This window comes from Giraffa tippelskirchi, chromosome 4 (genome assembly GCF_054371585.1).
Source record: "Giraffa tippelskirchi isolate mGirTip1 chromosome 4, T2T-mGirTip1v1.2.pri, whole genome shotgun sequence".
In the NCBI taxonomy this organism is placed as follows: domain Eukaryota; kingdom Metazoa; phylum Chordata; class Mammalia; order Artiodactyla; family Giraffidae; genus Giraffa; species Giraffa tippelskirchi.
Window position 1 is genome coordinate 97,429,833 of NC_137278.1, and position 14,032 is coordinate 97,443,864.

Genomic DNA, 14,032 nt, shown 5'->3' on the forward strand with positions numbered 1-14,032 from the left:
TGTGGCGGCCCGGCGCCGCCGAGCGCTCAAAGCCCGGGCCGGAGACCCAGACGCGGGTCTAGACCCAGCGGTGACAGCGAGTGAAGCGGGGAGATCTCACGAGAACGGTACAGGCTGCGAGGCGGCGCCCCTAAATGACAACCGGGCGGGCCTCCGGCCGGCGGCTGGGCCGCGCGGGGGCGCCCGGGGGACGGCACAGGCGGCCAATGGCTGGCGGGGTCCCGGGCGGGGCCGAGCGCGGGGGCCGCGGCGCTCCGGCGGCGGGGCGGAGCCGCGCGGGGAGGCGGGGGCACCCGGCGGCTGCTCGGTGGCGGCTCGTCGGCGGCCGCGGCAGGACTCGTACGCCGGCGGCGGGTGAGGGGTTCGCGGCGGCGGCGTGCGGGCAGCTTCGAGGGGGGCGCAGGGCGGCTGCGCGGAGGGCGCGGGATGGAGGGGCGGCGCCGGGTCGCGGGAGATCCACCTGCTGGTAACGGAGCCGCAGGCGCCGCGGCCGGGCCCGGAGCTCGTGCGCCTCCGGCTGCTGCGGGGCCGTCTCGGGGCGCGGGCGGGCTGGGCCTCGGGGGCGGGGGCGGGCGCGGGCCGAGCTACCCTGGGAGCGCCGTCAGCCTCGCTCTGCCGCCGCCGCAGCCCCTCCGTGCCGCGCGCTCTCTCGGTGGCCGGCCGGGCGTCTGGTGCGCTTTCGGTGCTCCGTGGCGCGGCGGGGCTCGCCGACTTTGGGGCAAAGTGAAGGAAAGTGGGTGTTTGGGGGGTGAGGCCGAGTTGCTCGCGGGACTGCCCCGGGGCTCACGCCCGTCCCGGAGTCGGCGGCGTCCCAGGGCCGCGGGGCAGGTGGGGCGGGGGCGACGCGGGCCGGGGTTGTTCCCGAGGCGTTCACTGTTCTGGCGAATTTTCCTACAAAGTCAAGACCTGCGGGTCCTATGTGTAAGCGCACCTCCATCCCCAGGCCTCAGTTCCCCGCTATCGAGGAAGCTGCGAGTGGGATCCTCGGGTCGGGGCCAGGTGATTCCACTGAGGGTACCGCCAGGTGACAGCGGGACGGCGTGCTTTATGAGCTGGCAGTCAGACCACTCGCGCGCCCGCTTTTTATTTCTCGCAGCGAGTGTTTCTCTGGAGCCCGTTCTTTGCTTACAATCCGGATTGCGAAATAGAAGCAGGCGCAGTGTCTGTTTTCAGTGCTCTCCATATATTTTGCTATTGTGCTTTTGCTGTCGGACGACTTCTGGCCAAAGAAAATGGCAACGTCGTTCGTTTGAATTTAGAAGCTAAATTTAGAAGTAAATAATATGCGTTTAATGGTTTATGTTTCTTTTTCTGAATGTTAAAAAACAACACTGTCATTAACAGGTTATTCTAACAAAGGTTTCTTTAGCCCGCACCGTGTAAATCTGAAAACGCACAGGACGATGAAGTTATGTAAGCTGTATTAAGGAAAAATAGAAATCCTATTATAAATATAAAACCAATGAATTTTAACAAAACCGCGATGAATAAAGTTACAGGGCTTGCATCATGGTATTCATGAGGGTGCCTTTCCTTCAGGCACCCTGTTCTGTCTGGAGTGGCAGTGAAATCATGTCAAGCATTTTTCGCCATGGAACATACTATTTCGGAGAACACTTTGAAATCAAAGGTTATGTATCTAATAATAACATAGGACTGCAGCCCTTAAAAGACTTAATAAAACAGATTTTTTCCAGTCTGAGATCTGGAGTTGAAAGTTCCAAACATCTTTGTCAGGATGAAGAAGATGACCAGTAACTTTAGCCTCTGCCTTTTTGTTGTTGAGGATTTCGATGTGTTAAGTGATAATCTCAGAGAGCGTCAAGGTGTTAGATTGAAATTTTTGTGAGTGTGGACGCTGACAACAAATATGGGTCACTTCTCCTGCCTTAGGTAGTCAGTCAACCCAGAGGGCTCTTGGCTGTCTGAACTACCTCTCCTGATTTGAGAGCATAGGGATCACTGGTTTTGCTCTTTTATGGTGTAACTGAATTTCATTAGTGTGGAAACTCTGATTTAAAATGTATGACAATATTCTGAGTAAAATGCTCTTGTATTTCTCTTGCTGAATTTCAGGTCCTATTTGTTGGTAGAGTTCATTATAAGCATTTTCTTCGAACCAGAGATGAATAACTTCCTGGATCCAATATTTAATATTCCTTATGTTTTTCATGTTACCAATACTGTATCTATAATCTACTTTCATTATAGAGTTCATTCACTTTTACTTGTCTCTCTACCCGTTTATACTGACTTTCATCTTACGGGATTTATTTGTATTTAATAAAACTGTGTTTCAAAATTCCTTCATTTTCTACTTCTTCACTTCCCCTTCCCTGTGATTACTGATTGAATGTTTATTCTAATAATCTGTATACTTCTGGATCTCTTATCAGGACAGTACTTTTTTGAAGTAAAGTGGGGCTCAGGTAGGGCTATAGCAACAGAAAGTTATATGCATCTTCATATAATGCCATGAAAAAATTAAAATTCCAAGTTACATAATTCACTGAGTTAGCCCTTCATTTTTTTATTATCAGAATCATTATCGAGTGCTTTTTTTAATCTGGCTGTGCTGAGTCTTAGTTACAGCATGTGGGATCTTGTTCCCTGACCAGGGATCAAACCCTGGCCCCCTGCGTTGGGAGCAGAGTCAGCCACTGGACCCCCAGGGAAGTCCCTTGAGTGCCTATTGATATGTTAATCAGACAGTATATTAGGCACTTACGGAATTGAGTTGAAATTCTGGGATTTCACCATGAAGACTGTTGACATGGGTATGTTAGGTGAATAACTTTGGTTTTAGAAAATAATCATAACTTGAACGCGAGAGTATCTTTGGGAATTCTTGATTGCAGAGCGTAAGGGGAAGCAAGGAAGTAGAAAAGTTCAGTGCCTCTAGGGTATTACATCAGTACTACAAAGCTGCTGGTCAAGGAGGGTTCACAGGCTGCTTGGGTGTGAGTAGGGGAGAAGAGGGCCCAGCCCAGGGTACAGGAAGTGAGAAATTCATTCAGGTTTTAAGTTGAAACTTTGAAGTTTCCTGTGAATTTTGCAGTTTATTCCATAATAGATCCGTATTCATTGTAGAGTCTAATTTCTTTTTTTAATTCACACTTCAAACTGTTGGGTAAAGGTAACACCTCGTGAAGATTCTCCAGTGCAACCTGAGGCTTGGAGTACCCCTGGAGGTTCTTTTCACAGGACTGCGGTGCAGAGAGGCAGAGGGTGGGAGATGAGAACTTGGACTTTGGAATCATGCAAACTAGGGTTCCTTCTCTGGGTTCATTTCATTATGTGTAAAGTAGGGTTAGCAGTGCATGCCTCACAGGAGTTGGTGAAGATTTAGAGCTCAGTGAGTTGTAGTGTCTGTCCTCATCATTATTACTACAGATGATCTTTTCTCGCTAGTGGAGGTTTCTAGCAACGGTCAGTTTTACAAACCAGCTGATATGGTAATTTCTGAATTGCCTACAAATGGCCGCTTTAGTCAGAGAGAATTGTCCCTTGGGCTTCCCAGGCCTTTTTGGAGTTGCATTAACTCACCCTGCTGGAGTGACACTTAGTGGATTGCCAAGTGCATCTCGTGGTCTCCTGGGGCCACCAAGAATCAATGCACGTCTTGTCTGGCCTGACATGCCCCGAGGGAATGAAATTGGTTCTGTGCAGAGAGGCCTAAACTAGTGACTGGCTGCAGGCTTTTGGTTTTATTTATTTTTATTAATACAGTTAACATTTATTGAGATCCTAGAATTGTACTCGGTGACTGTGCTTAAGTACTTCCAGGGACATGATTTCATTCTATTTTCTTTTTTAAGGATTTATTTATTTACTGTTGGTTGTGCTGGCTTTTTGTTGCTTCGAGCAGGCTTGCTTTCTCTAGTTGTGGCCAGTGGGGCTACTCTCTTTAGTTGCGGTGTGTGGGCTTCTCATTGAGCTGGCTTCTGTTGTTGGGGAGTGTGGGCTCCAGGGTTCGTAGGCTTCTGTAGTTGGAGTGCGTGGGCTCAGACGTTATGGTGCACTGACTCAGTTGCTTTGCAGAATGTGGGATCCTCCTAGACCAGGGATCAAACCCGTGACCCAGATTCTCAGCCACTAGACCACCTCATTCCATTTTCTGAACAGGTTTGCTAGATGGGAGGTGATCTCCAGATTTCCTGAGTTAAAGCAATGCTCAGTGGTTAATCCTGGGTCCTGTGGTATCCTGGTTGGATTGCCATGTTTTTAAAATGCCAAAATAATCTCAGTTTACACCTGGGGAGTAGGTTAATTGTTGGAAAAACTACATTTATCTTATGATGATGATCAGTAGCGGTCATCACTGTAACCTTTTTATTATTTATGAGAACAGGAGGAGCCGAGACAGTTAGCTTTCTCAGTTCCTGGATGAAACTACAAAGCTGAGATAATTGACATGCCTGAAGTCACGCAAGTAATGGTGGGGCTTTGGTAGGACCCAGGCTTTTGACCCTTGTAAGTTGTAGTCTGTTTTCTTTAAAAATTTTGAACCATTAACTATTATTGTTCAATATGAGAATTGTAGAGAGTGAAGATTGTTACTCAGGAACCATTGTTTGATCACTAGAGTTCTCATGGGCCCCACCACTTCTTCCTTTACATAAGTAACCACAAACACAACAGAACCAACGAGCAGGGAGTATAGTTGAAAGCTTTTTTTCCCTGGAGAAGAACCATATCATTCTAGGATATCACATGAGTCATTTGGATGTGGGGGGTAATCTTTACAGATACCCAGGCCAAGAAACTGTAGCCCAGCCAAGAATCTGTTTGTAACAGTGACTGATAAATGAAGAAACGAGTATTTTGCATCCTTGAGCAAGTTTTTCTTTCTCTTTTCCCCTTAACTAGGGAGGAAGAAGCATCCACCTATGAAGACCGTGCAGACAGTCCTGAATAGTAATTGTGGATGGTGTGGCTGCCAGACTAGCTCTGCTGAGCATCTGAAATGAACCTCTCCTATTGATTGTTTCAATTGGCCCCAAGCCAGGAGTACTGGGTTTGCTTGACTTCAGGATAAAAAGAAACAGTCTTGGTTATCATCGTAAACATATGAACCAGTGTGATGGTGAAATGAGATGAGGCTCCGAAATGGAACTGTAGCCACTGTTTTAGCATTTATCACCTCGTTCCTCACTTTATCTTGGTATACAACATGGCAAAATGGGAAAGGTAAGGAAAACATCTCCAAAAAACGTGCATGGAATGTGGTTGGTTTTTTGCTTTGTCAATGGTGCATAAATGCTCTGAGTTAAATGCCCCTACAGTCTGCATGTTTCATGCTATCTGCTGGCATCGTGCCAGTTTCTTTCTGACACCGAAATGAAACAGTATTCTTGGACAGAGGAGACAGAATTTCTCATTTGAATGGGGTTTGCTTTGTTTCTTGATTTCTTGTAATTGCTCTTGTAGAAACATGCTCATCAGTAGTTTGTATTATAAATGACAGCCAAGTTGAATAATGAAGACTTTCATTTTGGTGTTTTATTTTTATTATTAAACATCATCAATGTTTAATAAGCTTCCTTGTACCGGATGTTGTATGAAACACTTAAAAGGACACAGCGGCTTCATGATATTTATATGCTGATTATCCTAATGATTTGTTGCTGTGTAGTTAATGATTTAAACCACACGTGTTGATAGGTTGCTCTTTAGCCAAAAGTATTTTTGAAGTGGATGAGGAGAAATTCCGATCTGAAATTTTAAAAATTAATTCTGTTAAGACTATTGAACTGTGTTTTTAAGGAGGGTTATCTGTTTAGAGATTGGAACTATATTGAAGGATAATGCATTTCTTTGCTTTTTTGGGAAAATATTTATAGTAAATTCCTACCCCTATTTTTATTATTTGTAGACTTTTAAGTAAATAATTTATTTGTTTATGGCTTCCCTTGTTGCAGCCATATAGATTGTAGCCTGTGGGCTGTCTCTAGTTGCAGTGAGCAAGGGCTACTCTAGATGCAGTGCATGGACTTCTCTTGCAGTGGCTTATCTTGTTGCAGAGCCTGGGCTGCAGGTGCACAGGCTTCAGTAGTTGCAGTGCGCAGGCTTAGTTGTGCCACAGCATATAGGATCTTCCCAGACCGGAGATTGAACCCATGTCCCCTGCATTGGCAGGTGAATTCTTAACCACTGGACCACCAGGGAAGTCTCCTACCTCTTTTTACATATCTCTTTTCCTCATATTAATCTAGGAAATATTAATGGCAAGAAGAATGGAGATTTGTTAGAGTCAGGGTAGAGAAGTAGTTATCACTTGGTTATCAAAAGGTGCTATTGTTGGCATTATTGACTTGCGTGAAGGTAACTTTATTAATTTGTCTCTGGTGTGTGTGTAGATATGTATATATCTGTCAGCGTGTATATATTCATGAAATGAGCTGATATAAATGGGCAAATGTGCTCTGTGCTTTGAGCAAGTTTGGTATTGTTTTTCTCTTTCTCTGAGTTCGGCTCTAATTTTGGAAGGCATTCTTTGAGGGGAAAACTGAATAAAATACTTACTGAAAATCTTTCTTCTTTGCAGACAAATATATACATTTTAGATTTCATTTTTTAATCATACCAAAAGGAGAAGACTTACTTAGGAAGAACTTAGAGTAGTTAATCAAACTATTGCTTGGCCCTGATGTGAGCAGAACAGATGACTGGCTTTAGTGGTCAACTTAGAAAATAAGAGAGTTAATCATAAGAGTATATGAAATTTTTTCTTATCAGGAAACTTATCTACTCAGAGAGTTATAGTAACAGAAACTTGACCCTTTTAACTGTCTTATTTGAGGCGTTAACACTTTTGGAATCTCCATTCCATTTATCTTATTTCTTATGTAAAGCCATTATAAGCTATTTTTGTGTGTTAGGTTGTGTTTAGAATCAATATTAATTTAAAAAAATATACAGATTCTGTCACCAGAATGTGAAAGAATGTGGTATCAGAGACCAGAATATGGTATTAGAAGCACACACACAAAGTCTCTTTTCTTTGGTTATCACTCTGAGCAGTTCTGTAATCCTCCCGTGCATATTTTTCTGCTCTGTTTTTCTACTTGGTGTTTTGTCTGAACTCTTTCAGGTATCAACAGAGGTCTCCTGTCGTGGTTATGTAAAATCCCCTGTGCTTTAATGACATCGTTTATGTAACCACTCTAACTGCTGAGCATTTGGATTCTTTCTAGATGGTTCTGGCAGTCACCCTGGATTTTCCAGAGCCGGCCTCATTTCAGATGTTTAATTCTTGTATACTCGTAAACCACATGCTCTGCTTTTTATATTGAAAGCATGGTTTCCGTAATCGCTGGATGTTGCTGGGCTCAGAGTTTTTATTTTTCATGCATGCATCACTCCCTTTCGTGTACCTACCTTGTGCCTATCTTTGTATTATATGCTGTAAATATGAAAAGGAAGAAGACAGTACACACCTTTGGAAATCTCAAGGACCAGTAGGGGAAGGTGCAAGTAAAAAAATGCGATACCATCAGATAGACCGAGATAGAAGCAGTAACAGAGTGCATATTATATGTTATGAGACAACAACATAGTCTCATTTAATCCTCATAACAACCCTAGGAAGTATGATTACTCACTTTCTGTAGATAAGGAAACCAAGGCTGAGTGTAAGAAACTTGTCAAGGTCATATATTAAGTGGAAGAGTGGAGTTTAAACTCGGTGAAGCTGGTTCCAGAGATGATGCTCTTAGCTATTGGTCTGCTGCCCAGAAGAGCAGAGACCAGGCAGATTAGGGGAGAGTGGGCATGGCAGGTAGAGGGAGCTGCCTTTACTTTCATGAAGCTCTGAGAGAGTGTGGAGTATTTGTGCTTTGGAGTTATAAGATATTCATTGTGGTTGGCAGATAGGGTTCCAGGACTGTCCCAGGGTTTAGCTGGTAATCCCAGTGTGGTCCCTATCATATTTATCCTAGGTCTCCATTTACTACTCGAAAGAATAAATGAACTGGTTCATGGGATTGGCATAATTTGGGGAAGATATCAGTAACTCCACTAGGAAAGCTGGAGTTCAGGCCAGGGTACAAGTTTTTGCAGGGTATACTGGATTCTCACATAAAAAAATGAGACAATTCCAAGTATGTGGAAAGCACAGTGGGAAAGTTGTAAGCAGGTGTGAGAGTGGGATGAGAGTAATTGCATGTCTTACTCGTGTGTGTTTGTGTGTGTGTGTGTATTGAGGGGGGATGGTTCTCCTAATGAATTTACTATTTTGGTCAGGCACAATCCAGAAACTGGACATCTTAGACCTCTGTCCTTAGGCATACCTAACATTCATGTACGTGTTTCTGTGTGGACATGTATTTTCATTTCTCTTTATCTAGAAGTAGAATTGCTAGGTCATGTGGTAACTCTATATTTAATCACTTGAGGAGCTGCCAGACTTTTTTCCCAAAGAAGCTGGACCATTGTGCATTTCCTCCAACAGGATATGAGGGTTACCATTTCTTTACATTCTTGATGATACATGTTTCCTGGCTTTTTGATTCTACTTGTCCTAGTGGTAGTGAAGTAGTTTATCATTGTAGTTTTTAATTTGCATTTCTAATAATATCTAGCATCTTTTTATGTACTTATTAGCCATTTGTATATCTTCTTCAGAAAAAAATGTCTATTCAGGGTCTTTGCCTATTTAAAAATTTTTTTGAAAATTTAAACTTAAAGAATTTTTTATGTATTCTAAGGCAAAAATACAGTAAGGGTAGTGGATCAACCACCTATATACTTAATATGAAGGTTAAAAGACAAAGCTAGTAAAATCATATAACTATCAATAAAAATATATACACACAATAATTAGGGAGTGGACAAAGTAGAAATATATAAAAGATGAGATCAAAAATGTAAAATGAGGTGGTGGAATAAAAAAAAAAAGTGTGCTAAGTCATTTCAGTCATGTCCAACTCTTCATGACCCTATGGATTGTGGCCTGCCAGATTCCTCTGTCTATGGAGTACCCAACATAGGAACACCTAAATACATAAAGCAGTTATTAACAGACATAAAGGGAGTAATTAACAATATAGTGAGTAGGGAACTTTAACACCCACTTAAATCAATGTGGATAGATCATCCAGACAGAGAATCAGTAAGGAAACATTGACATTAAATGGCTCATTAGGTCAGATGGATTAAATATATATAGGACTTTCAACTCCAGAAGAGCAGAATACTAATTCTTCTCAAGTGTGGATGTAATCAATATTCTTCAGGATAGATCACATGCTAGGCCACAAAGCAAGTCTCAGAAAATTTAAGAAGATTTAAATCATATTAAGCACCTTTTCTGACCACTGCAGTATGAGACTAGGAATCAACTACTCAAAAAAAATGTGTGGAGTCTAAACAATATGCTACTAAACAATCAATGGGTCATTGAAGATATCAAAGAGGAAATAAAAATATACCTTGAGACAACTGAAGATGGAAACACAGCATTCCAAGATTTATGGGACACAGAGAAGACATTTCTAAGAGGGAAGTGTATAGCAATACAGGCTTATCTTGGGAAACAGTAACAATCTCAAACAATCTAACCTTACACATAAAGGAACTAGAAAAAGAATAACAAAGCCCAAAGTTAGTACAAGTAAGGAATAAAGATCAGAGTGGGAGTAAATGAAATAGAGATGAAAAAAGCAGCAGCAAAGATGAATGAAAGAAACTAAGATCTGGTCCTTTGAAAAGATAAACAAAATCAATAAACCTTTAGCTGGACTCCTCAAGAATAAAAGAAGGCCCAAATAAATGAAATAAAAAATGAAAGAGAAGTTACAACTGATACTACAGAAATAAAAAATGTAAGAGATGACTATGAAAATTTGTATGTTAGCAAATTGCACAACCTAGAAATAATGGATAAATTCCTAGAAACACAGTCTTCCAAGATTGAATCAGGAAGAAATAGAAAATCTGAGCAAACTGATTACCTTAATGAAGTTAAATCAGTAATTAAAAAAAAAACAACTAAAGAACAAATGTCCAGGATCAGATAGCTTCATAGGTGAGTTCTACCAAACATTTAAAGAAACATTTAAGTACTTCTCAAAGTATTCCAGAAAGTTGAAGAGGAAGGAACATTTTCAGATTCAGTCTATGAGGCCAGTACTACCCTGGTACCCAAACCAGGTACAAATATCACACACAAAAAATTATAGGCCATATCCTGGATGAACATAGATGTAAAAATCCTCAACAAATTATTAGCAAACTGAATCAACAATACATTAAAAGTTTCATACATCATAATCAAGTGGGGTTTATCCCAGGGGTGCAAAGATGGTTTAATATTCACCAATCAATCAACATGATACACCACATTAGAAACATTAAGGATAAAAGTCATGATCATCTCAACAGATACAGAAAAATATTTTGATAAAGTTCAACATCCATTTATGATAAAAACTCTCAACAGAGTGGGCATAGAGGGAACATACCTCAGTATAATAAACGCTGTATATGACATACAGCTAACATCATACTCAACAATGATACAAGCTTACAGTTAAGTCATAGGAATGTAACATAGCATAAGGAAAATAGTCAATAATACTGTACTGATTTTGTATGGTAATGTCATAGACTTGTCATTATTTCATAATGTATTTGATTGTCAGATCCCTATGTTGTACATCTGAAACTAACATATTGTACATCAGCTATATTTCAGTATTTAAAAAGAGAAAAAAACAAAAAGTTCTTTCTAGATACAAGTTCCTTGTGAGGAATGTGATTTGCAAATATTTTCTATCATTCTGTGAGTTGTCTTTTCATATTCTTGATGGTGTTCTGTGAAGTGCAAAAGTTTTAAATTTTGATGAAGTCCAGTCTGTTTTTTGTTGTTGTTGCTTGTCCTTTTGGCATGATATTTAAGAATCCACTGCCAAATCTAAGATCGTGAAGATTCTCCTATGTTTTGTTTTGCTCTTCAGTTCAGTTCAGTTGCTCAGTTGTGTCCTACTCTGCGACCCCATGGACTGCATGTTTTGCTCTTACATTAGGTCTTTAATCAGTTTTAAGTTAAGTTTTGTATGTGGTATAAAGGACCCATTCCATTCTTTTGCATGTGACTATCCAGTTGCCCCATAACCATTTGTTGTATCTACTGTAAATAACATATAGTTGGATCATGCTCTTTTAAAAATCCAGCCTAATAGTGTCTACCTTTTGACTGGACTATTCTTCATCTACATTTATGTGATACTGACATAGTTTGATTTACAGATACCATCTTATTCTTTAGTTTTCATATGTCTCATGTCTTTTTTGTTTCTGTATTCTTGCTTAATTTTTTTCATGTTGATTGAATATTTTCTAATGTAGCATTTTCATTTCGTTAGTGACATTTTTCACTATTTTTTGAGTATTTTTAGTGATTATTCCCGAGTTCACCACGTACATTTCAGCTTATTGGATTCAAATTTGAGTTTATACTAGTTAATTCTAGTAGTATATAGAAAGTTACTCCTATTTAGCTCTATTCCTTTTGCCCTTTGTTTTGTGGCACGGTTGTTACACACATTACATCTGTTAATGTTATAAACCCAGCAATACATTGTTACAATTATTAATTATTACACCACCTGTTATTTTTTCCTTAGCACATAGCAGCTTTTTTCCCCTCTACCTTTTTTTGTGCTGTTTTTAGCAACTTTATTCCATTCCCATGTGTTACAGATTCAACAATGCATTATATACGTATCATTTTATGAAGTTTATAAATCAATTGAGGGAAAGGAGAAAATGGGCATCAGCAATTATATAATTTCTGATGCTGTTTGTGTGGATTTGAATCACTTGTATCAGTTGTTTTCAGCCTGGTGATCTTCCCTTAGTATTTCTTATGAGGCAAGTCTGCTAGCAATGAATTCTTGTCAATTTTTGTTTATCTTGTAATGTGTGAATTTTATTTTCATTTTCTAAAAAAATAGCTCTCCTAGATGTGGGGATCTTGGTTGACAGGGTTTTTTTTTTTGTGTGTGTGTGTGTTTGTTTTTTAGTACTTTGTGTTATCCACTGCCTCTAGCCTCTGTTATTTTTGCTGAGAGGTCAGCTATTAATCTTATTGGGGTCCCCCTTGTAAGTGATAAATCATATGCTTTCAAGATTCTCCTGTGTTTGACTTTCATCCTTTTTACCATGATGTATCTGTTTATGGGTCTTGCCTCCTAGATGCGTAGGTTGTTGTTTTTTCAGTCATTTATTTCTTTGAATTTTTTTCAACCTTTCCCCTCCTTTTGGTATTCCCATTCCATTTAGGGTGATATGTTTAATGGTATTCAGTGTTTCTCTGAGGCTCTGTTCTTTTTTTTCTCTTTCTTCAGCTTATATAATGTCTATTGATCTGTCTTCAGGTTTGCTGATTTTCTTTTGCTGGTTCCAATCTGTTGAAGCCCTCTTGTGACTTTTTCCTTTCTGTCACTGGCCTTTTCAACTCCAGAATTTTCATTTGGTTCTTTCTTAAAATTTCTGTTTCTTAATATTCTTTATTTGATGTAACATTGTCATACCTTCCTTTATTTCTTTAGTGGAGCTGTTTTTTTTTAGATCTCTGAGTATAATTATAATGACTGCTTTGAAGTATTTATCTGGAATCCTATATCTAGTTGTGCTCATAGGCAGTTTTTGCAGCCTGCTTTTCTTCTGGTGTATGGGTCCTACTTTCCTATTTTTTTGCACATCATAATTTTTTTTTTGACACTGGACATTTGTTAGGTAATATATTTTAGTAACACTGGGTACTTCCTCCTCTCCACCTCAGGGCTTGTTTATTAATATTTGTTTGTTTAATGACTGGCTGGATTATTTTAGTGAAATCTGTCCTTCTTCTCACCCCCTCAAAGTTAAGTCTCTGTTGGTGCTTCCTTGAGGATGGGGCTGCATGATTGGGGTGCACCCACAGTCATCCTGGGATGACTCCTCCGGTGACCACTACACTAATTACTGGCTAATTGTTTATAACAATGCACTGGAACATACATTCTGCTGCAAACTAATTCAATTGTGGCTCCCTTGGAGAAACTTCCTGAGTTCAGTGTTTGATATTTGGTCTGACCACAAGAAGGCTGCTGCTAGCTGTCACTTTCCTTGGTTCTCTTTAGCCAACTAGCTACACATGCCTACAGCACAGGCTGCCTCTTCATTAAATCCATGATTGTCTCCATTCCCTTCACCCCAACCTCCACTGTTTTTCAGAGGGCTCTTGGTTTAAACAACTCTGTGCTCTGCTGCAAATGAAGCTGGTTTCCTTGGGGAAAATTAGGAGCTGTTTGTTTTACGGCCCACTTTTCCTCCTGGCAGAATTTCTGAGCCAGGGCTCTGGAGGTGGGGTGGGGACAAAAGATAGGCTTCTGTCTGGGTGGCACCCTCACTTTAGGAGCTGAGCCCTAGTTAAGGAGAAGGGGCCAGTAGCCTTGGGTCTGCCTCACTAGCTGGAGGAAGGTCTGTGGGGATCCCAGTATTCTCAGCATACTGCACTGAAGGTGGAGCCTTGGAGCCTGAGAAGATCAGAGGTCATATCCTGTTTGCTGTATCTGGTGTCTGTATTTTTATATTATTTTATTTAAAATTGTGACTCTCATTGAACACAAAACAGTGAACCAGAGCTTATAGATTTTTTTAGTTTTTCTATATGGAATAAGCGAAGTGAAAGTTGCTCAGTTGTGTCTGACCATTTGCGACCCCATGGATTATACAGTCCATGGAATTCTCCAGGCCAGAATACTGGAATGGGTAGCCGGGTTCCCTTCTCCAGGGGATCTACCCAACCCAGGAATCAAACCGGAGTCTCCTGCATTGCAGGCAGATTCTTTACCAGCTGAGCTACCAGGGACACCTGGAATAAGCAAAGCTTCTTTCAAATAGAATATAAAGAAAATTAATGGAAAATCTGGGATTTGGAGTATACTTTCATGGTTCTGTGTGTGTTGTGTGTTAGTCTCTCAGTTGTGTCCAACTCTTTGCCACCCCATGGACTGTCGGCCCTCCAGCTCCTCTGTCCATGGAA

At 40.9% G+C, this 14,032-nt stretch overlaps 1 protein-coding gene across 3 annotated transcripts in view; it reads left to right on the plus strand.

Moving 5' to 3' along the window:
• Positions 1-285: 285 nt before the first annotated feature.
• The window catches only part of MGAT4A (alpha-1,3-mannosyl-glycoprotein 4-beta-N-acetylglucosaminyltransferase A), a 117,080-nt gene continuing 103,333 nt past the window's right edge, over positions 286-14,032 (plus strand). The window contains exons 1-3 of one of the 3 annotated variants that reach the window (XM_081484535.1): positions 286-466; positions 1,540-1,630; positions 4,870-5,190. In XM_081484535.1, coding sequence (XP_081340661.1) covers positions 5,097-5,190 — 94 coding nt within the window. In that variant the 5' untranslated portion in view covers positions 286-466; positions 1,540-1,630; positions 4,870-5,096. The remainder of the gene's footprint in view (positions 467-1,539; positions 1,631-4,869; positions 5,191-14,032) is intronic. The other 2 variants (XR_014051894.1, XM_081484534.1) reach the window with 2 other exon arrangements.